The sequence below is a fragment of the Equus caballus genome, chromosome 9 (genome assembly GCF_041296265.1).
Source record: "Equus caballus isolate H_3958 breed thoroughbred chromosome 9, TB-T2T, whole genome shotgun sequence".
Classification (NCBI taxonomy): domain Eukaryota; kingdom Metazoa; phylum Chordata; class Mammalia; order Perissodactyla; family Equidae; genus Equus; species Equus caballus.
In genome coordinates, this window is record NC_091692.1 from 35,918,625 (window position 1) to 35,943,792 (window position 25,168).

Genomic DNA, 25,168 nt, shown 5'->3' on the forward strand with positions numbered 1-25,168 from the left:
ACAAGATAATGAGAGAGGAGGTGCAGTATACAATGATAAAAGAGACATTCCACCAAGAGGACATAACACATTAATTATGCACCTAACACAGGGAGATCAAGGTACATAAAGCAAATATTAAAAGACCTAAAGGGAGAAATTAACAGCAACACGATAATAGTAGGGGACTTCAACACTCCACTTACATCAATGGACAGATCATCCAGACAAAATGGCAACAAGGAAATAGTAGATTTAAACGAAATATATGACCAGATGGACTTAATACATATAGAGAGAGCATTCCGTCCAAAAACAGCAAAATACAAATTCTTCTCAAGTGCACATGGATCATTCTCAAAGACACACCAAATGATGGGAAAAAGGCAAGCCTCAATAAATTTAAAAAGACTGAAATCATCTCAAGCATCTTTCCTGACCACAATGCTATAAAAGCAGAAATCAACTACAAGAAAAAACTGGGTAAGTGAGAAATATGTGGAGACTAAACAACATGCTACTGACCAACCACTGATTCAATGAAGAAATCAAAGAAGAAATTTAAAAAATACCAGGAGACAAACAAAATTGAAAATACAACATACCAACTCCTATGGGATGCAGGAAAAGCAGTCATAAGAAAGAAATTCACAGCAATACAGGCACACCTCAACAAACAAGAAAAATCTCAAATAAGTAATCTTAAACTGTACCTAAAGAACTAGAAAAAGAAGAACAAACAAAGCCCAAAGTCAGCAGGAGAGAAAAAATACAAATCAGAGGAGAAACAGAGACAAAAACAACAATAGAAAGGATTAACGAAACTAAGAGAGCTGGTTCTTTGAGAAGATAAACAAAATTGACAAACCCTTAGCCAGACATACCAAGAAAAAAAGAAAGAAGGCTCAAACAAAATTAGAAATAAAGGAGGAAAAATTACAACAGATAACTGCAAAAATAGAAAGCATTGCAAGAGAATACAAGAAAAACCTATACACCCACAAATTGAATAACATAGAAGAAATGGATAAATTCGACTCATACAACCTCCCAAAACTGAATCAAGAAGAAATAGAAGGGCCGGCCCAGTGGCACAGCAGTTAAGTGTGCACATTCTGCTTTGGCGGCCCAGGGTTCGCCAGTTCGGATCCCGGGTGTGGACACAGCACCGCTCATCAAGCCATGCTGTGGCAGGCATCCCAAATATAAAATAGAGGGAGACGGGCAAGAATGTTAGCTCAGGGCCAGTCTTCTTCAGCAAAAAGAGGAGGATTGGCAGATGTTAGCTCAGGGCTGAGCTTCAAAAAAAAAGAAAAGAAATAGAGAATCTGAATAGACCAATCACAAGTAACAAGAATGAAACAGTAATCAAAAAACAAGTCCAGGACCAGATGGCTTCTTTGCTAACTTCTACCGAACATTCAAAGAAGATTTAACACCTACCCTCCTCTAACTATTCCAAAAAATAAAAGACAGAACGCTTCCTAATTCATTCTAAGAGGTCAACATTACCCTGACACCAAAACCAGACAAGGACAATACAAAGAAAGGAAAATTAAAGGCAAATATTGCTGATGAACACAGATGCAAAAAATCCTCAAGAAAATATTGGCACACCAAGTACAGCAATAAATTAAGAGGATCATACACCATAATGAAGTGGGATTTATTCCAGGGACGCAGGGGTGGTTCAACATCCACAAATCAATCAACATGATACACAATATTAACAAAATGAGGAATGAGAATCACATGATCATCTCAATTGATGCAGAGAAAGCATCTGACAAGATCCTACATCCATTTACTATAAAAAATCTCAATAATATGGGTATAGAAGGAAAGTAGCTCAACATAATGAAGGCCAAATATGACAAACCCACAGCAAACATACTCACAGTGAAATACTGAACGCCACGCCTCTAAGAACAGGAATAAGATAAGGAAGCCCACTCTTGCCACTCCTACTCAACATAGTACTGGAGGTTTTGGCCAGAGCAATTAGGCATGAAAAAGAAAGAAAAGGAATCCAAATTGGAAAGTAAGTAAAACTCTTGCCGTCTGCAAATGACGTGATTGTATATACATATAAAATCCTAAAAACTCATCAGAAAACTATTAGAAATAATGAACAACTAGAACAAAGCTGCAGGGTACAAAATCAACTTACAAAAACCAGTTGCATTTCTATACTCTAACAACAAACTCGCAGAAAGAGAAATCAAGAATATAATCCTATTTAAAATCACAACAAAAAGAATAAAATATCTAGCAATAAACTTAATCAAAGAGGTGAAAGACCTATACACTGAAAACTATAAGACATTATTGAAAGAAACTGAAGAAGATATAAAGGAATGGAAAGATATTCCATGCTCATGGATTGGAAGAATAGTTAAAAAGGCTATACTACCTAAAGCAATCTACAGATTCAATGCTATCCCAATCAGAATCCCAATGACATTCTTCATGGAAAGAGAAGAGAGAATCCTAAAATTTATATGGCACAACAAAAGACCCCAAATAGCCAAAGCAATCCTGAGGAAAACGAACGAAGCCGAAGGCATCACAATCCCTGACTCCAAAATAGACTACAAAGCTATAGTAATCAAATCAGCATGGTACTGGTAAAAAAACAGACACACAGATCAATGGAACGGAACTGAAAGCTCAGAAATAAAACCACACATCTACGGACAGCTAATCTTCAACAAAGGAGCCAAGAACACACAATGGACAAAGGAAAGTCTCTTCAATAAAATTCAAAACAATGGTGTTGGGAAAACTGGACAGCCACGTGCCAAAGAATTAATGCAGACCATTATCTTCCACCATATACAAAAACTGACTCAAAATGGATTAAAGACTTGAAAGTAAGACTCCTAGAAGGAATTATAGGCAGTAGACTCTTTGACATCAGTCTTAAAAGCATCTTTTTGAATACCATGTCTACTCAGAGCGGGAAACAAACGAAAATACAAACAAACAGGACTAGATCAGATTAAAGAGATTCTGTAAGGCAAAGGAAACTGAGAACAAAACAAAAAGACCACCCACCAACTGGGAGAAAACATTTGCAAATCCTTTATCCAACAAGGGGTTGATACCGAAAATATATAAAGAACTCACAGAACTCAACAACAAAAACACAAACAACACAATCAAAACATGAGCCGAGGATACGAACAGACATTTTTCCAAAGAAGATACACAGAGGGCCAACAGACATATGAAACGATGTTCAACATCACTGATTATTAGTGAATTACAAATCAAAAGTACAATGAGATATCACCTTACGCCAGTCAGAACAGCTATTCTACCAAGACAAAAAACTACAAATGTTGGAGAGGATGTGGAAAACAGGGAACCTTCATGCGCTGCTGGTGGGAATGCAAACTTAGTGCAGCCACTATGGAAAACAGTGTGGCAATTTCTCAAAGTGTTAAAAATAGAAATTGCCATTAGAAATTGAGACATTGGCAGCAGCCATTATTGTGACCTAGTACAGACATGCTGACACAGACACTGGCAGATGCTACTGGAGTTCTTCCACCAGCCTGTTAGCCCAGAGTCTGCCTGACACATCAGACCACTAATTTAATCAAGCTCAGCCAGGGCAGGCAGCCTGCCCCAGGGACCGGCCCCACCAAACAGCAAGCCCTCGGGCAACAGGTGGGTCTGCAAAGGCTGGGTTCCTGGATCCTCTGCAGCCAAGTGAGTGGGTCCACCTCTGAGGGGCAGGGTGTGCGCAAGGAGCAGGTTGCGTGTGTGGGGCAATGATGGAATATGTGGGGCCTCTGCAGGGGGGTAACTGGGTCTGTTTCACAGAGAAGGACTTGTTGATGCTGTGTGTGGTCCTGTGGGCAGGGGGGTTTGTCAGTTGCAGAAGACTTGTGCTTCTCAAACAGCCACATGTGGGATCAGCCCCACCTTCCAATGCTGAAACAATTATGTGATCCCATGCCTGGGGCCAGCCCCACTCAGCTGCAATCCTGAGAGACCTGACAACAACCTTGCAGGCTGGGGGCCTACAGCAATTGTAGGCCCCTGAGCCTAGCAACCAGCAACACTGGGGGGCTACTCACTTAACAGAAAAACTGTAGCAGGAATGTGCTATTACACCTTGCAGCCAACTGTGCTGGGGCTCCCCATGCCAAAGAGAGTGACTGAAGGGTCCAGAGCAGCCACACACAGCTGAGCATTACAACCAGCCAGCCAGGGAGACAGCCTAGCCTCCCTGGGTACCCGCAGCAAGAGCAACCTTGCCATAACAGAAGGTCATATGTAGCACACACAGGGGACACCCCTGGAACATCTGGAACTGGTGACAAGAGGGAAGCACACTGCTGGGCCTCAAAGGCATAAGGCCATCTCTCCAAGATCAGGAGACATAGCTGACTCACCTAATACACAGATATAAGCACAGAGAAAAAGGCAAGATGAGGAGGCAAAAGAATATACCCCAAGTAAGAGAACAACACAAAACCCTAGAAAAAGAACTAAACGAAACAGAAATAATCTACCTGACAAAGATTTCAAACATACAGTCATAAAGATGCTCACTGTTCTCGGGAGAAGAACGGAGGAACTCAGTGAGGACATTAAAAAGAATTGAAAAATATAAAAAAGCAACAATCCAGAAAGAAGAATACAAAATGGAAACAAAAAATTCACCAGAGGGACTCAATAGCAAAGTAGATGATACAGAAGAATGGATCAGCAAGCAGAATGCAAGACTAGAGGAAATCACCCAAGCTGAACAGACAAAAGAAAAAAGAATTAAAAAGAATGAGGACAGTCTAAAGAACCTCTGGGACAACATCGAGCGCATTAACATTTGTATTATAAGTGTTCCAGAAGGAGGAGAGAGAGACAAAGGAGCAGAGAATCTATTTGAAGAAATAACAGCCGAAGATTTTCCTAACCTAAGGAAAGAAACAGACATCCAGGTATGAGAAAGCAAAGAGAGCACCAAATAAGATAAATCCAAAGAGACCCACACCAAGACACATTATAATTAATATTTCAAGAATTAAAGATAAAGAGAGAATCCTAAAAGCCGCCAGAGAAAGGCAGTAAGTGACATACAAAAGAAATCCCATAAGGCTATCAGCTGACTTCTCAGCAGAAACCTTACAGCCTGGAAGGGAGTGACACAATATATTTAAATTGCTGAAAGGAAAACACCTACAGCCAAGAATACTCTACCCAGCAAGGTTATCATTCAGAAAGGAAGGAGAGATAACGAGCTTCCCAGACAAGCAAAAACTAAAGGAGTTTATCACCAAGAAACTAGTCTTACAAGTGATTATCCAGTCCAAAACCTAATACTTTAAAAGAAAGAAAATTATCACCAGGAAAAGTTGGATGACAATCCTAAAAGTCATTCAACTACTAGTTAGTTGCCAAACCAAGTCAAAAACCCAAGTCTCCAGGGTTCTCACTAGTCTCCTCTTTACTACATTATAATGAACCTCTCTCTACTCAAAACAGCTAAGAGCAAAAATAATAATATTCATAAGCAAAACTCTGAATGCAAACACTCTAGAAAATATCTTCCAGTTTTCAATGTGAAGGATATCAGATTCCTAATCACTTACCTCTATTTCCCTTGACACCAAAAATAAAGGCATAAACAGTGCCAAAGAAATACCAGAATGAGTCTTAGCCATACTGTGTTTATTAGAAACAAGGATTTCCCAATTTTAACTCATAAATTTTTACCTTTTTCAAGTTCCTGGGGAAAAGCCATAATTAAGACCTTGAACTGTAATAAATCTGGCAATCTATCCACAGAAACAAATGAGAAACAATAGCAGAGCAAATACCAGTTTACAACTAATCATCTAAATTAGGCAAGTTCTGAAATAACACTACAAAACAAAACAAAAAAAAGATGAGAGGTAGTATAGTTTTGATGAGGGCAGTGTGGATTCCAGTTCCAGCTGATGGTAAACAGTCTGAGACATAAACCCCACCAAAATTCAGAAATAATTATTGTTTACATTTTAGTGTATTTCCTTTCAGATTATTTTCTACACATAATAATATATGGTTTCTGTTTTTTCCCAAAATGAGATCATGACTTATAATTTTGTAATTTCCATTTTTCTCCATTTATGAATATATTTCTACGTCAAACATAATCCATTACCATTTTAAAACGCCCCAATGAATAATATTAGCCTTGCTGGGGGCAGGGTTAGGGAGACTTCATTGTACACCCTTTCACACTATTTGACCAGGTGAATCATCACCTACTCAAAAATGAAAGGAAAACACCTGTAGGAATGGAATAAATTTTTTATGTCCTATTTGCTTTCCAACCCTACTTTCCTCATGAGCACCGAGGTGAGCTACGGATCCCTTTCCCCTCATCCCACTCCCAGAGTGTCTGCGGAGTTGAAGAAGAGAATGTCTGAGGCATGTGTGCCATGGAATAACTGGACCTTCCAGGATTCTCACCTAGCTTATGGGGTGGCCAGGCTGCTTACCTGTCTCCTGCAGAGCTCTCTTAGGCACATGCGTTTCTGCTACTCTTCAAACCTGAGTGGACACATTGTTAAGATGGAACTCATGAAAAGTTCCACCTGTAATTTTAGTTCTCTGGTTCCTACCCTACTCTGGGAATTCTGAGTTCCCCTCAAATCCCTTACAAGCTGACTTGGTTAAAAATGACTTGATTTACTGAGCATCTCCTATGTAACAGACATTTGCTAAAAGCTTTACAGGCAGAAGTATTTCATTAACTCTCACCTTGTAAGTTGTTATTAACATCATCATTTTACTAGGTAAGAAAATTAAGGCTTAAATGTCTGAACCTTGTGAATAAAACTGCTGATATTCAGGCATCTTTTTAACCAAAAGAAACAGTAATTTCATGAAGTTCAATCTGACAACATGAAAAGTGAGGGGGAGTCAGGGTTGAAACTTGGGTTTCAAAGCCCAAGCTCTTAGCCATTATTCTCTACTGCGTCAGCATGGAACCCACTAGTCTAAGATGGCACCCACTTCCCTAGTTCCTGCTAAATTGTCCCCAATCTCAAAATCCGATGGGAATGAGGAACAAACACATCATGACCAACTGTGGAAGCAACTCTGAGAAAATAAATCCTGTTCTGAACTCTTTTACAAAGAAAACTTTCCATATATCCCATACTGGGTATGCTCAAAGCAAAATATTCCTACCTAGGGAAATAACACAACTATCATATTTTTCATACAGCCATCTACCTGAATACAAGAAAAATCTTTTAAGGTACTATGGGCAGATATATGCGCATTTTACAAAGACCAAAGACATGAAGTAACTCACTCAAGATCATGGCAAGGTAGTGGCTGAGTGAAAACTAAAATTCCAATTTCCCAACATGGGTACAACGCGCTTTTCTGTTACCGTATACCACATCTCAAAATCCAGAAAATAAAAAAGAAGTAGTGAGACTACAGAATGTGTACAACTTAAAATATATATTTTTCAAAAAATACTCGTTGAAATTTTCTATATAAACAAAAACACCATAAAGAAAGTTTTAAAATTTAAGTCCAAGAAACAGGAGCTTACCTTCTGGTTTTGCATGCTTAAAACCACATATTAATAGAAGCATTTATAAAGCTCTCTGTAATATTTTCAAATTTTTCATAAATTTAAGACTAAATATTTGTTTGGTCTTATTTCAATATTCTTATCTTCCTTGATGAGACAAAAAAAACTATGAAAATAACACCATGTAGAGAAACACATATTAGGCAGCAAAGTACTGAGAGATCTATATTTTGTCATCCATTCAATTTTTTTTTTTTAAAGATTGGCACCTGAGCTCACAACTGTTGCCAATCTTTTTTTTTTTTCCTTCTTCTCCCCAAAGACACCCCACACAGACAAACATAGTTGTATATTCTAGTTGTGAGTGCCTCTGGTTGTGCTACATGGGATGCCGCCTCAGCATGGCTTGATGAGCGGTGCCTGTCCACACCCAGGATCCAAAGTGGTCAAACTCTGGGCCATTGAAACGGAGCACATGAACTTATTAACCACTTGGCCATGGGGCTGGCCCCCATTCAATTTTATATTAATTCATTCCTTCACTCAAAAACACCTGACCAGTAACGGAATTAATGCTAGGCACTTGATACGAGGAGAACTAAAACCTTTGTTTGCCCTCAAGAAGTTTACAACCTATGAGAGAAAGACAATTATAAAGACAGCACAATACAATGTGACAAATCCAATGGGAGCATCAAGAAAGGACAACTAACCCCAAAAGAAGGGACAAGGAAGGTCTCCTTGAAGAAGAAACTCTCCAAGTGCATCATAAAGAACAGACATCAGGTAAAGAGTAAGCGAAATCACTTAAGATGTCTGCAAAGAAAATTGCAAAACACAAGCAAAGAACTTAAAAAAACTGAATAAGCAGAGCAATCTGCCTCCATGAGAAACTCATTATAAAGACATAAGTTCTCCTGAAATTAATCTACAGATTCTTTCAAGTAAACTGAAATTCCAACAGCTCTGTTCCTGGAACCTGATGAAGAGTGCTAATACTCTTATGGAAAACCTAAGGAGCAAGAGTCTGGAGAAAATTTTAAAAGAAAAAGAAAACAGAGGGGATACTTTCCCTAGCTATTAAGACTTTCTCATGAGCCAAGAAAATTAATCAAGTTAATGTGAAATTAGTGCAGGAATTGACACAGAGACTAATGAAAAAGAAAAGTCCAAACATGGATACATGCATATACGTAAACAGAATATACAATAAAGGCAGCATTAAAAGTCAGCAGGGGGGCCAGCTCAGTGGCGCAGTGGTTTAGTTCGCACGTTCCGCTTCTCGGCAGCCCAGGATTCGCCAGTTCGGATCCCGGGTGCAGACATGGCACTGCTTGGCAAAAGCCATGCTGTGGTGGAGGAAGATGGGCATGGATGTTGGCTCAGGGCCAGTCTTCCTCAGCAAAAAGAGGAAGATGGGCAGTAGTTAGCTCAGGGCTAATCTTCCTCAAAAGAAAAATGTCAGCAGGAATCCAGATTAAAGGAGACCACAGAGACATGACAACCAAATGCAATCTTGGATCATGTACCAGAAAAAAAATTATATTCCCTTAAAAGACATCAGTGTGAACATTGGCAGAATTCGAAGAAGGCCTACAATAAAAGTTCTGTATCAATTAATTTCCTGATTTTGATAATTATATTGTTGTAATGTAAAAGGATGCTATGGTTCTCAGTAACTACACACTGAAGTATTTAGGAGTGAAGAGGCCTATGCCTGTGACTTATTTCAAATGGTTCAGAAAAGAAAACTATGTGTGGAGGGAGGGGAAGGGGGAAAGAAAGAGCACTGACACAAGCACAAGCAAAAACTTTAAATATGAACACAATAAATACAGATGACGGTATACGGGAATTCTTTTTACTGTTTATGTAATTTTTCTGTAAATCTGAAATTAATTCAAAAGAAAAAGATAGGAAAAGAATGGACTGTTTAGTTAATGGTGTTAAGATAGTTTATTCACATGGAAAAATAAAATCAGATCCCTATCTCACAGTATACATAAAAACGAATTCCAGGCACATTAAATGGCTAAACGTGAAGGGCAAAAGACTTCAAGAAAATACAAGATATCCTTATGATCTTGAGATATAAGAAAGGATTTCTTAAAACAACAAAAAAAGCACAAACCAAATGACTGATAAACTTGACTAAAATAAAAAAACAGTTCAAAAAAGACAAATGAAAAGATGAGGAGCCACAGACTGAAAGAAGATATGAGTAACATAGGCAAAATATAGAAAGAATTAGCATCCAAAATATAGAAAGAATTCACCCTATAAATCAACAAGGAAAAGACAATTACAAATAAGGAAGTTGACAGAAGATGAACAGGAACGAACAATAAACATAAAAAGACACTCAACCTCAGCGGTAATCAGGGAAACAAACTAAAACCATAATGACTATCTACCAGATTGACAAATATTAAGTTGGACAATACTTGATTTGATGAAGACATACAGAATGGAAGCTCATTCACTGCTGAAATTAGAACAAACTGGTACAACTACTGTGGTGAGGAACTGGTAATATTTAAGGAGATCCAGGCATAGAGCTAGAGAAACTCATGCAAGTGCTCACAGGAAGGCAGGAACAAGATTCTCACTAAGCATTGTTTCTAATAGTGAAAATTTAGAAATAATCTAAGCATAACATGGTATAATCAATGACATAATACTGTTGCAATTAAAATCAAAGAACAGAATTACAGGTAACAATCAAGGCTAAAATTTTTCAAACATACTGCTTAATGAGTGTGTAGTTTCAGTTTTGGAAGTTGAAGAAGTTCTAGAAATTGGTTACACCACCATGTGAATATACTTAACATTACTGAGCTACTGAGTTAAAGACAGTAGGTAAATTTTATGTTATGTAAATTTTATTAAAATTTAAAAGAAAAAATAAACCCCAAAAAAGCCAGATATTAACAGAGCTTTATAGTGTTCACTAGTACACACATATGTAACAAAAGTACAAAGATGTTTGCGGAATATACTCCAAAATCAGGATAGTAATCACCTCTGGGCAAAGAGGAAGTGACGCCAGCTCAACGCAAGGAAGAGATAAGGGAAGCCATATTGTAGGAAAGAAACCATACTGTAACTTTGACTTCTGACTAACCCACTCAGCTGGATATGCTCCCTCCAGGAGATCTAACTGCTCTGTAGATTTTATGTCGCCTGCTTATGCAGGTACCTCCCAGCTGCAATAAGATGCTAACTTTGTTCTTCTGAGTTCCTTAGGAATGTGATGACCCCCGACAGAGAGTCTATTTGGTGTGGCCACTCACAGTCTGCAACATTAGACAGTCAACATTCCTAACCCCCTCCCCTGTAACCCACTGGCCTATGTAACTGCTTCAAGATTCTGTGCCCCTCTTAAGATACTTCTTTTGGACATCAGTCAGCCATCTTCTCTCTTGCTAGCAAGCTGTAATAAAATGCCTTTTCTCTGCCACCATCTTGCTTCTTGACAATTGGCTTTTGTGTCATGACGAGCAGATCATGCCCCTTTGTGTGGTAACAGCAGGAGTCTAGTACTTGGAAGGGTACTGGTAATGCTTTATTTCTTCAAAAAACATGAAACAAGAATAATTTATTACATATCCCACAACTAGAAGGACCTGCAACTAAGATATACAACTGTGTACAGGAGGGGTTTGGGGAGATAAAACAGAAAAAAAAAAAAAAGATGATTTATTAGAATTTGAGAGAGCTGGGGGTGGGTACACGTGTATTCATGCATTTTTCTACTGTTTAAAATCTTTCATTTAAAATAAAAAAGGAGAGACATTACCAAAAAAAAAGAGAGGGAGAATTGTAGGCAAAGGAGGATAGCAGTTGAGTATCAACGAGCAAAGACCCAGAAATTGCTGGAAGGACAGGCTCAGCAGAGGACAAGGACAGATGTGCTTGCAAATTCAGACTTTACCTGCAGCAATGAGGATCCAGGAAGGGGTTTTAAGCATAAACTTCATGGATTGGAAGGAAAAAGGGTGAGAGCAACATCAGTTGTAATGAAAAACCAATCAGGGAAGTAAAGTGCCTCAATTAAGAAAATTGTGGTTCACTTTATTGTTGTAATTCTGTAGTTTTATTTATTTCCAATTAACCAAAATCAAATATCGACTACGAGGGAGGAACTGTGCTAAGCCAATGGGATCTAGCACTGATAGTCACAGTCCCAGTTCTCATGGAGCTTACAGATTCACAGGTGAGCAAGACACGGAAATCAATTGGAATACGAGAAGTGGTAAAATGAAAAAAGACAAAACGAAATTTTCATAAAGTAGTAGTTTTGCTCTACCACAAAACTAGCCAGATGACTCTGGGGAAACAGTGTTTTCTTTTTACACTTTGCATATTTCAACGTGAAATGTGGGACTAACCACCAGTGATGTATGACCTTTTGTCCACCCCAACATATCTCAATGACCAACACATAAAAGCCTACTATAGGAGGGAGTCCACCGGACTGCAGAGAAAGAAGAAGAGGCAATAATAAGAAATCCTATTGTCTCTTCTCTGACCCATCTCTATCCTCTGGTTCAGAATCCTTGCTGAACCACATTATGTCTGAAGCTCCTTCCGAATTTAGGACTCCTGAACTCCATGAAAGCAAGCAACCATAGATTAATTTCAAACCAAAACAATCTATATGATGCCTGAAATGCCTTTTGAATCAAAATTAAATGCAGTTTTAGTGCTGTGTAAATTATATTGTTTTACTTTCTAAAGATTCACGATTCTTTTATTTATTAACTCTCAATCAAAACAGCCCACAATCATTATATTTTTGTGGCAAATTAAAGACAGCCAGCAATTCTTTGCCATTCCTCCCATTGAGATGTGAAGTCTAGTTTTCCTCCCCATTTAACCTTCCTTCATTTCATTTGGAGGACTGTCTAAGAACACCAGACATGATGCTACCCTAAGAAGTCAAAAAAGAAAAAAATCAAAGGGAAAAAATGATAAATATAAGGTATACAATTTTCAAGTTGATTTTTAAACTATTAAATCCCTATCAATATCAATAGCCAGTTCCACTGAACAAGTAGTAAATGGATATATACATATATATAACAAGTAGTAATGAATAATTATGTTTCATTGATAGATACAAAATACAACTGATAATCTAACAAGAAAGCAAGAAAAATATACAAGCTAAAAGAATTATGAGATTATCATACACCCATCAAAAAATAAAATCAAAAACATGCTAAACAAAATATTGGTTGAACTGTGGAAAAATTATCTATAATTATACATCATTATACAATCACTGGAAATCAATTACACCTTACTGACAAGGTAATCTGACAAAATATAACAATTTTTAAATATTCATATGCTTTGACTTAAAACTTCACTTTGTGAAATGCACCCTGAAGAACAAAACACAAGGGATGCAGACAGCCTCCAAACCCAGATGGGGGCAATTCTTCGCCTCCCCCTAGGCACACGCCCCCAACTCCTCTCAAGAGATGGGTACTATCTCCCCTCCCCTTGAATCTGGGCTGGCCCACTTGTTTTCATAGAATGTGGTAGACTACAGCCTTTTCAAAGGCTGTAGTTTCTGTTTAGTTCTCTTAGAAGCCAACCACCAAGTAAGAAGTCTGACCACCCTGACACTAACAGGAAGTGAACAAGTCCAAATAGGGCACCCAGAGTAGCCACGTGGAAAGAATCAAGGCACCTGGGCAACAGGCCCAGCCATCATCACGTGAAGTGAGACCAGCACAACCACCATTAACCCCCAAAAGGTGAGAAAGAATAATCACTGTTTGTAACCACTAAGTTTTGAGGTGATTTGTTTCATAGCAATAGATGACTGAATGGGAGAAGGGCAGGTGGAAAAGTAATCAGGACAAAAATGCTCAGCAGGGCAAACCTTATAGAGGCCAAGTGGCACACACTCAGGTAAACTAGGTCAGGTATTTAAAACATCATGTAAAATTTTAAAGTATATGAATTATATTAACTGTATAAATGAGAAAACAGAACTAATAACAACACACACACATTGATCATAATCATCAAATGTTTCCAAACGTACATCACGATGAACCCAAAAATAAGCTACAATTGATGCTTTAAACTCCCTGGGCCTTTTTACCTTATAATGTTATTAATAACAGAATGTTTTAGAATATAACAAAAGAAAAGTCTTCCCAAAAGTAAATGAAGTCATTCTGTAAGATCACTTTACTGCCCTCTATTCTGGACTATATGCACTTGCTCCCTTCCAGGCACTTTCAGTGGAATTCCTAGTTGGATGGGCCTGTCACACTATTAGCTCTGAACACTCACTCAGTAAATGAACAAACTGGCCTGAATCATTAAGCTCTATCACAGTTCTTCACTCACAATCAACCCTGTTCCATAATCCTAATTGGGCCCATAAACCCCACTGGTTAATTCAAAAATAGCCATTAGAACTCCACTATAAATACTATCATCAAGAATGATGTCAAAAATGTTAAGAATACACAATTGTTGCCTTCAAGGCATATAATTTACATTTTAAAAAAACTTTAGAATTGAATTATATCCATCAAATAGTATGAATTTATACAAACGTTGACTTAATACTAAAAATTATATATAACTCACAGAAAAAAACAGAATATTCTTTTGCTGAAACGAAGGTTTACTTGGTACAGCAATTTTAACTTTTGCCACAAATAAAGATTTCAAGAAATTGCATGAGATTAAAAATTATTTCACTGGAATACATTTAAGTGTAATAACAATTGCTTAATATTCAACTAATAAATGAGAACATGTGTTAACATGATTGTAGAATCCAGTATTTTAAAATCTGGTATAGACTCACTCCACTGAGTGTTTTTTAATAGATTTTTGTGTGGGGGAGGGGAAAATTGTACTTGAGCTAATATCTGTGCCAATCTTCCTCCTTTTTTTATGTGGGATGCCACCACATCATGGGATCGGAACTTGTGAAACCCAGGCCACCAAAGCAGAGTACACAAGCTTAACCACTACGCAACTGGGCCAGTCCCTTTAATAGATTTTTAAACATCGTCTTTCATCAAATCTAAGACAGTGTAACTATATGATAGACTATTATTTTAAGAAATTAAAACACACCACCAATTAATATGAGATATACCAATTTCAGATATTAAAATGTGTCTTAAGGACTGGCCCAGTGGCATAGTGGTTGAGTTTGTGCACTCCACTTTGGTGGCCCAAGGTTCATAGGTTTGGATCCTAGGTACGGACATATACATCACTCACCAAACCATGCTGTGGTGGCATCCCACATACAAAATAGAGGAAGACTGGCACAGATCTTAGCTTAGGGCCAATCTCCCTGACCAAAAAAAATAATAATAATAAGCGTCTCAGAACTGATGAAATATGGTAAAACATTCCTGAAAAAACAAAATCAAATCAAACGTTGTACATCTGAAGCACCTGTACTATATCTTCAAACACAGACAGAAAAAAACCTGCGGATTAGAGGACTTGCAGTGGTGTGGGGGATGCATTATGTACGGGACAACATGAATCATGCTACTGGTACTCTTTAGCTTACAACCAAAACCAATTTGCCCCTAGCCACTTCCCCAAAATTCTGCAACTATATGAATAATTCATTCAGAAGTCTATGTGCTGTATACAAACTCAGCTGGATAAGGAGAAAGTAAGTAGCTTAATGTGTTTATTTAGTGAATGCATTTGAACAACATTCTCTTAGTACTGTTTCACTTCAGAAAAGTACACTAAAAAAATTTATGAGTAAAATGTTATTATATAAAAAGGGCAAAAGCTAGATTTTACTTGAGCCCATTTATTTTCTCACTACTTATTTTCTCATGTATTATTAAATCACTTACATAGAAACTGTACCATAAGAAAACAATGACAACACAAGAGGCACTCAATAAAAACTTACTGGATTTATGGCAGATGCTTACTTTCAATCTCTCTTTCTAATTTTATGGACCAGCCCTGTAGCAGGCATTGGTGTAGCAGGCATTGGTGAACACAAAGACAGAATCCTTTCCCCAAGGTCTTACACCCCAATGACAGTAAAAGACAACAGTGTAAGCAAATACATTCAAATACAATGCAGTAAGTTGTTGCAGAAGATTTGCTCCAATAAACTATACATATCTCAATGAGATAGACAAACCAGGGGAGAACACAGAAGTTACTTAAGATTCTCCAGAAAAGCAGCTAACAATGTTTATTTCAGAACTATGAAGGGATACGTGCCTAAGAATAAACTAAACTAGGGAGTGGAAGAAAGTTAGGTAAACTACAATACATTCTGGTTCCTCTCTAGTATGACTTTCTAAGTAAAATTAGGAACGGCATACAATCTAGAGGCAGTGAGGTCTTCTTCTGATAGAAACCACCTAAATGATCATAACTGTTCTCCTGGGAGTCCAGGAAGCTGCAGTTAGCTTGCACAGTGAGAAAACCGTATTAAGCAAAATACATAAATATCACTCCAAACGTTGCTTGTAAGCTTAAACACTTCAGAAAATTGAAAATCTCAATAACTTAAGTATTTCCTCTCAGGAAATAACCACTTACATCAATACTGTTTAGTAAACCACAACTGATAATTTAGGTAGCAGGTGACACTAGCATGACTAACAAACAGTACACCAAGCCATGCACAGTTTGTACTTTTCAGTAACATTCTAAGCGTTAGACTAAAAAATCTACGACATAATTAGTTACAGTACTTACAAAGTGCTTGGAGTATGCTTGATATCTCAGTACTTACAAAGTGCTTGGAGTATGCTTGATATCTAGCTATATAACTTTTTGTAATGTAAAGTTAAACCTCACACCTGGCAATGCGGAGCTTAGATTCCTAGCCCACTGTCAGATAACAATCATGTAAAATAATCATAACCAGATTATCAATCAGAAGTTACGTCAACATGACGTTTTTAAAACAAAGAACCAGCTAAACAATGAAGTACATACCAAAAGCCACACTGTATTAATAAAGTAGAAAAAAAATGATAAACTGGACTTTAAAAAAATTGTAAACTTTTCAGTTTCAAAGGATACCATCAAGAAAGTGAAAAGACAACCTACGGAATGGGAGAAAATACTTACAAACCACATAGCCGATGAGGGACTGGTTTAAAGAACATATAAAGAACACTTACAACTCAGCAATGAAAAGAAAAATAACCCAATTAAAAAGTAGGCAAGGGAACTGAATAGACATTTCTTCAAAGAAGAGCACAAATGGCCAATAAGCACATAAAAACATGCTCAACATCATGAGTAATCAGGGAAATGCAAATCAAAACCACAATGAAAACACCATGTCACTTCCACTAGGATGACTAGAATCAAAACAGCAGTAGTGGAGAGTGATGTCAGCATCATGGCAGAGTAAGCTCTCCTGGTAATCTCTCTTCTCCTCCATACAATCAAAAAGCCATTCACACTCCAACAGTGGACATCCAAACACAACACAAAGAGAGACCCACTGAGAGACCCACGCAGCCATATGTCGGAGGGTGAAGAGGCTGGAGCCCCCCTCAAAGGAGGTGGAATGGGGTAAAAGAAAACTTCACTCCACTCCCAAAAGACTGCCATCTGGGACCACAGGCTGCCTTCGAGAGGGAAGGAAGGGGGGCTGAATGCCCATTCGTAGGTACATCAAAGACCCCCAAGGACCCTCACAGCCTAGAGGGAAGCCCTCATCCAGGGTGAAAGTTATCACAGGGGGTGACCTCACCAAGCCAACACCCCAGAAGAGCAGATGGTGAGAGCAGAGCGAGAAAACCCAGGAGAACAGAGAGGAAAGCATTCCTTGCCCCATCAGCCCAGTGCCAGCTCCAGCACCTTGGATAAACAAGCCAGACTGAGAACAACAAACGCCACTGGTTTTCACTCATGTGGAATATCAACAAACACATGGACTAAGAAAACAATTCAAGGGCCATTCCCATGGCCAAGCTGTTGAGTTCATGCGCTCTGCTTCGGCAGCCCAGGGCTTCACCGGTTCTGAGCCTGGGCATGGACATGGCACCGTTCATTAGCCCACATTGAGGCAGCGTTTCACATAGCACAACCAGAGGCACTCACAAGTAGAATATACAATTACATACTGGGGGGCGGGAGAGGGGCAGTTGGAGAGGAGGAGAAAAAACAAAGAAGATTGCAACAGACGTTAGCTCAGGTACCAATCTTTAAGAAGAAAACGGTTCAGTGCTACCGGGGCAGGGGTGTGTGGGGTTGGCACAGGGGATGAAGGGCAGCACTTAAGTGGTGATGGCCAAGAAACAATGTACAACTTAAGTTTCACAATGATGTAAACTATTATGAACTCAATAAAAAAAAAACTTCAAGTAATAAAAAAAAAAAGTCAGGCAGTAGTGTTTGTGATGATGTGGAGAAACTGGAAATTTCATATATTGCTGGTGGCAATATAAAACTTGCCTTTGGAAAATAGTATGGCAGCTCCTCAAACAGTAAACATCGAGTTATCATACAACCCGGCAATTCCACTCCTAAGTATATACCCCAAAGAAATGAAAACAGGTCCACACAGAACTTGCACATACATGTTTATAGCCACATTATTCATAACAGCCAAAAGGCAAAAACAATCTAAATCAACAGATGAAAGGACAAATAAAATGTAATATATATAAACAGTGAAATAGTATCCAGCTATTAAAAGCTGAATACATGCACTAATATATGCTACAATATCAATGGACCTTGAAAATATTATACTAAGTGAAAGAGGTCAGACACAAAAGACCACATATTATATGATTCCATCCATATGAAAGTCCAGAATGAACAATCTACAGAGACAGAAAGTAGATTGTTTAGTGATTGCCAGGGGCTGGGAGGAAAGAATGGGGGTCACAGGGTATTGAGAGCTGAAGGGTGCAGGGTTTTCTTTTTGAGGTGAAAAAAATGTTCCGGTGGGGGAAATGTTCCACTAGGCCCTGTGGCCTAGTGCTTAAGTTCGTGCACTCAGCTTTGGCGGCCCAGGGTTTCACTGGTTCAGATCCGGGGCATGGTCCTAGCACCGTTCATCAAACCATGCTGAGGCAGCATCCCGAACAGCAGAACTAGAAGGACCTACAACTAGAATATACATAATTATGTACTGGGGGGCTTTGGGGAGAAGGAACAAAAAAAAAAATGTTCTAGGGCTGACCTAGTGGCGTTGTGGTTAAGTTAGCACACTTCGCTTCAGTGGCCCTCACAGGTTTGGATCCCAGGCTCATCAAGCCATGCTGTGATGGGGTCCCACATACAAAACAGAGGAAGACTGGCACAGATGTTAGCTCAGGGACAATCTTCCTCAAGCAAAAAGAGGAAGAACTGGCAAGAGATGTTAGCTCACGGCCAATCTTCCTTACCAAAAAAAAAAAATTTCTCAAATGACTGTGGTAATGGTTGCACTCATCTGTAAATATACCAAAAATCACTGAATTGAACATTTTCAACAGGTGAATTGCATGCTATGTGAATTATATTCAATAAAGGTGTTAAAAAAAATAAAGTAGAAAAGAACAACTCCCTGAAACCATACTCAATATTAATTACAGCTCCATCTCCCGGAAGCTTCAGCTTTCTTATGACTCATCACTCAAAGATGTAGTCAAGGATTTCATGGAGAAGACTGGCCTTTTTTCACAGGACCCTGGATTTGAGACCATTTCAAAACCCCTGGAGAGAATAAGGAACCCAGGTTATGTGGCTGTTGCCCAGTTTTCCCAGTCCTACAAATCTTGGAACCCAGTTCTTCCTACCTGATAAACAAAGTCTTGTCCAGAGGATCCTATTTGAGGAAGTAAGGTAAAAGCAAGAATGGGGGGAGGGGAAGATGAGCATTAAATATCCTAAAGGCCACTTTATGAGCAATACTAGAAATGTGTAAGATAACTCATTAGGTTGTGATTCCTACTTCTGATAGAGATGAGTTTCTATAAACCTCTCAGAGCATTCCCAATAACCTCCCCTCCCCAAAATAAGTTCAGAGGGAGAATCTCAGATTTATAAGAATCACTAAGGCAAACAATTACTAGGTATATATTTGCCTGCAATACCAAATTTGTGCTCACAAAAAAAGATTTATATAAATATGTAACAGTACTTACTCACTAAAATCAGTTTTCCTAAATCTGTTATTCTTTTCAACAGTCATTTACTCCTCAAAAGAACTTGCAGTTTTACTTACAATGCCGTTAGACTCTATCATCTGTTGTCTTGATCCTTAATGGCATTTATTTATGAAATAACATTACTGGGTCCCACAAAATGAAAGCAACCAAAAGGTTTACAGATACAGTGTGATACAGAGCAACATCAAAACACCTGTAAACAAGAAACCAGCTCTGGACTCAACATTTAACTAAATAATCCTGTGAAAGTTATTATATATCTAGATTTCCATTGCTTATCTATAAAATGAACTTGGTCTAGAGCCTAGATGATCCATAATGTACTTTCCATTAGAAATACTATTTCAACATATGTAAAGACCTATACAAAGCCATAAGGATTTCTCTCCTTCTGTGGTTTAAAACTTTACTGAGCTCCAATTTAAAACTGAAAATACCACCTGCTCTTATACAAATCAGTCAAGACTTTGTAAACAAGAATAAATCACTCCCAAACCCAGTCCTGAAGTCCCATCTTACAGGATTATCTCAAAGATTTACTTATAAATACATCAGCTCTTTAAAAAAACCAACTACTTTGGAACGCTGAATTTTATTCCATTTATTCTAGTCTACATGCTTCATAGCCACTTTGAAATTTGTGTCAAACAACTCCCCAAATAATTGCTAAGTGGATGTTTCCACATATGTGCAATCTTTGCTTTCCATATGCATGATTTTCAATTACCACAATTTAGTTAATTAACACCATTCCCCCAACACACGGTTCAAACTTCAGTCTCCACAGTGGATTAACCATGAGTAATTGCATAAAGTACAAACTTTGCTACTAGCTCTTCAGCCCACAAATCACTATGTAAATAACAGATGAGCATCCTCATCTATGGCCAAACACTTCACATCTCTCAAAGACTGCTGATGACGGGTCACTGCACATCTGTCACTCAGTTCACATATAGATAGCAAAGCATGTAGCAGTGTTGCCTCCTTGTCTATCAGTGGTGACAAGGTAGACAAATCACATGTCTACCAGATGACATTCTATAAAAATAGACAAAAAAGGAAAATAGCTAACAAAGATGAAAATGCAGCAAACAAAAACTAAATGAAAGTGCAGCAAAGAAAAAAAACTGGTAACACTTGAAGTGAAATCTGAATCAAATGTAAATAGCTATAGAATACCTGACCACAGGAACATTGGAGAGACACTAGATGAGCAGCCAGAAGAACTTTGTGAAGGTGAGCTTACGGATGTAAATGAAGAACATGGTCATCAGAAAAGGATGACAATTCCCAGGGGAAGTGAAAAACTTCACAATAAAGAAACTCTCAAGAGATACTTCCTAACATTGAAAGCACAAAGGATAAAATATTGGAAGCTGATCCATATTTAAGAGCATGACAATTCACCAAAGCACAGAAAAGATGCTTGCTCAACATCATAAGTACAATGAGAAGAAAAAGGCAAGCACTGTTCAAAGTACCCTTGACAAGTTCGTTACAAAGAAATAAAACACTAATTCTTAATCTCTCTCTGTTTAAATTAGAGTGTACTAAACAAACACTAATTTTACTATTTTTTTCATTTTCCCATAAACTTGTAACCACAGGAAGAGTTTTTAATGTTTTAGCAAACATTTTCAAAAGTCTCAGAATAAATCGAATTTTTCTCACCAAGACTGCTTTGGAATAGTCTCAGGTTGCATGGTCATTTTTACCAAGCCGTACTACTGTGCAAACGGAGTATTGCCTGTATAGTAAGGTTGTGTTATTTAATCATTATCAAGAGAAAACATCTATCAAGAACATCCAGGTTCCTAAATGACATAGAATAATCTACCAGGCCAGTTATTAAAGTCTCAAGAGGAAAATAGACCACTACAGCTCAGCTCTTCTATTGTTTAGTTCCCAGGTTCTATGCTACGATTTACGCATGCAAATCTCTTCTAATACTACCCCCAAGTTCTACCCATATCCAGGTATCTTCATCTTAAAGATGGGGAAAACAAACAAAATCATGTTGTCCAACCTTTTCATAGAAGGCATGGGGAAAATGATGTTTAAGAGATCCAGTGGCATGCCTAGCATGGCACAGTAATCTTAACAGGGGCAGCAGGGGACTTAAAACACTGCTAATCCAGTTCTTACTCCAATATACACAATGCTGCCCAGTTCTGAGGAGAGCAATTAGGTTTTATTTTGGCTTTGTTTTCCACCCATATGGCTTACATAGACCTACTGTCAAAGAAAAAATATTCCATTTTCTCTGAGCCTCTCATTGCTTAAAGACATTTTACAATCATCTGCATTCAGAGACTTCAGGCCCAATGTAACACTAGTATAACTTAAGTGATAAGAAATTTTAAAATGTTTCACATTACAATGTATCCTGAATGGGATCCTGGGACAAAAAATGGACATCAGACAAAAACTAAGGAAACCAAAATACGTATAGCATGGACTTTAGTCAATAACTAATGTGTTAATATTGGTTCATTAATTTTGACAAATGTACCATACTAATACAAGATGCTAACAACAGGGGAAACTGAATATAAGGTACATGGGAATTCTCTGTACTATTTGCACAACTTTTCTGTAAATCTAAAACTAAAAATTTTAAATTTTTAAAAAAGTACTGTACATACTTTTTTATCTAACACTACTTCTTTTATTAGTGCTGGGATATAATTAAATTTTTGAATCACAGCTACTAACTGTACTAATAAATTTCTATTCCCTAGAGTAGTGTTTATTAAGCTATGTCCTATGAAACCCTCTTGATGCCAGCGATGACTCTGCCTGTTGGAAAAAGATAACCTAGCCAGTAAAGTCTCCACCACAGTCTTACTTCCATCCAAGACCCTGAAACAAGGATTCTGCTAGGAAGAAAAGTGTAAAAGCCACTCTCAAGCCGGACAGGGAGTAAGATTCATGATTTGAGGAATATTCCAAATTCACAGTTCCACATAACGGAAAGAACACTCGACAGAGAGTAAAACAACCTAGATTCTAATCTTGACTCTATTACTAACCAACTACATAAAATCCTATATTTCTTTAGGCCTCAGTTTTCTCATCTGCAAAATAAGAGGACTAAATGGTATGGCAAAGTATGTTTCAACGTGAAGATCTCAGTCTAATTAAAACTTTTTCCCCCCAATTTTTCTTCTGGTAAGAAAAAGGGTAAAAGCATATGACATAGATAATAAATGTTAAAATATAATGCTTAATAAAGACCAAAAAATATCTCTCAGGTGTTTTTTCTTTTTGGCCTATCAACTATTTTTACCAAGATTATTTCGGCTTAAATAAAAAACATGTACATTAAATCCATCTAATTCATCTAATTTTAAATTTCAAACTATATCACATTTATTTCACAAATATACAGGTACTATTTCCCTCCAATAATACCAAGAAGCAAACAACACAAAAGTATAGCTATGAGAAAGCAGAATTTAAAAATAGTTTCAAAACACAATCCAAAGCTGCTTCTGCACTCATCTCCCTCCCAGTTCAACAATACTGTCAATAATGTAAAGCACAGGAAATGGAGAAATGAATTAAGAAATTCACGATGGCAAGTTTTTAACAACAGTTTCTAAATGAATTTCAGTGGTTTACGAAAACTCAAATGCCTAAAATATATTTTTTAATTATGCTAACATTTCAAATTTCATAAATCTAAAAACAGGGCGAAAATCTAACAGAATGCTGAAATATAAACTAAAAAGTACAGGTTTCCAATGTACAATCAATATGCTAATCTATCGGCAACTTCTTTATAATTTACATTCGACTTCAAAAGTGACTAAACGTGGTTAACAAAAAGTATCTGCCATAATATCACCTAATTTTTGGTCTTTTCTTTTTGTGTTTAAATAAATAACGCAATCCACAAAATGAAAACTATGAAATTAAAATACACCATTTTATTACCAAATTTTCAATAACCTATAGGTACTAAGCACTACTCTTAAAAAGGTATGTGCCCATTCACAAACATTCGATTTCAAACAGCAAATACAGTAATTAAAGTTATAACACCAAAATGTCACTTTTTAAGTAATCCTTGCTTTACTAGTTAGCTCCGAGCTCAAGTATACTGAAATATTTCCCCAACGCTAAAACGGTTAAAGATCTTTTCTATAAGACCTGTACATAATAAAGATGAGATTTAAAAGACAATTTTTCATTAAATTTTACGTAGAATATATTCTGTAGTATCACTTTAAAAGTCCCAATCACAACATACACCGAAGCCTTCCATTTTAGCAGATATAGATTTGAAAATTCATTTTATTATGCAATGGTGGCATGAAATACTAAACCACACCGTTCTATGATTTGGTTTTAATAATGACTAGGAAAATGAAAGATCATACATATTAACATATTTAAAACTTAGCATTTTTAATTTAACATTTTTTAAATGGTCAAATTTCCAAAACCTCAGCGTTAATACTCAATTTCAAAGTCTGTGCTCATAAAACATCGTATTCAGTACAAGAGAGGAGTTGAACAGCTTATCTAAGAAATCACTTTTTCTTCAATTAGCTTTCATCTTGCTCTGTGCTTCTATTTGCACTGCAGTTTTTTACTTAAAAGACACCACCTATCAATAAGAACGTTCACCTCTCCGTTATTACTAAGACCACTCATGTCAAGGCAAGTTCAGAGGAACGGGAACCCCTCGATCCAGGACACCCTTTACCCCAAACCCCCCGCGCGCAAAAGATTGATATCACCCACTTGAGGCCTCCTCTCCCTCCTCCCGCACCGCCTTCCGCACAGTGACCGGACCCGCACCGGCCGGCCCCCGCCTGTGCGCTGCGCCGAGCCACCCCGCCCTCAGGCCGCAGGCGCGCGATCAACGCGCCAGCACGACCCACCGCCCCCGACGGCCGCCCCGGGCCCTCGATACCGGTCCCTCCCGGACCCTCCCTGCTCCCGGCTTCGCTCCCCGGGCAGCCCGGCGTCCGAGAAGTCGCACTCCGGCTTCTCCCACACGGCCACTGCCCGGCTGCTAGCAACAGGCGGACAGGCAGAGGCGGGTCACGGTGGGAAAGCAGGCAGCCTGTGCCGGGAACCGACCTGTGGAGACCGCCATCTTCTCCTGCAGCCCGACGCAGCCGCTTGCACGCACGGCGACGTCACGCGTCACTTCCGGAAGTGTGTCGCCCCGCCCACCCCACGGCTTCCCAGCCCGAGTCATCGTGGACTCCGCCCCGGCCTGAGGCACGCGACGGCGTCGTTTTGGAGTACGTGGGGAATCGATGGTGTTTGGGTGGCTTCCTGAGACTGCGCAATTAATTCACAATAAAACGTTGAAGAAAAAGTTCATTGGGAGGCTTGGGAGACAAAGTTGAGTCACTCACCATAATGTAGAGAAAAAAATCAAAATATATTTTAAAAGGCATGTGCAGTGGGACTGGGATCTCCAAGGCAGCTGGCATGCAGTGAGGGACAACATGCACTGGTT

General features: G+C 38.3%; 1 protein-coding gene across 6 annotated transcripts in view; it reads right to left on the bottom strand.

Moving 5' to 3' along the window:
- UBE2V2 (ubiquitin conjugating enzyme E2 V2) overlaps nt 1-24,838 on the bottom strand; it is a 50,096-nt gene extending 25,258 nt beyond the window's left edge. Inside the window, exon 1 of one of the 6 annotated variants that reach the window (XM_070221210.1) lies at nt 24,781-24,838. Coding sequence is in view for 1 of the 6 variants with exons in the window: in NM_001301162.1 (NP_001288091.1) it covers nt 24,781-24,796 (16 nt within the window). In the remaining 5 variants the exon portion in view is untranslated. 6 annotated transcript variants of the gene reach the window in all.
- Between the last annotated feature and the right edge of the window lie 330 nt (nt 24,839-25,168).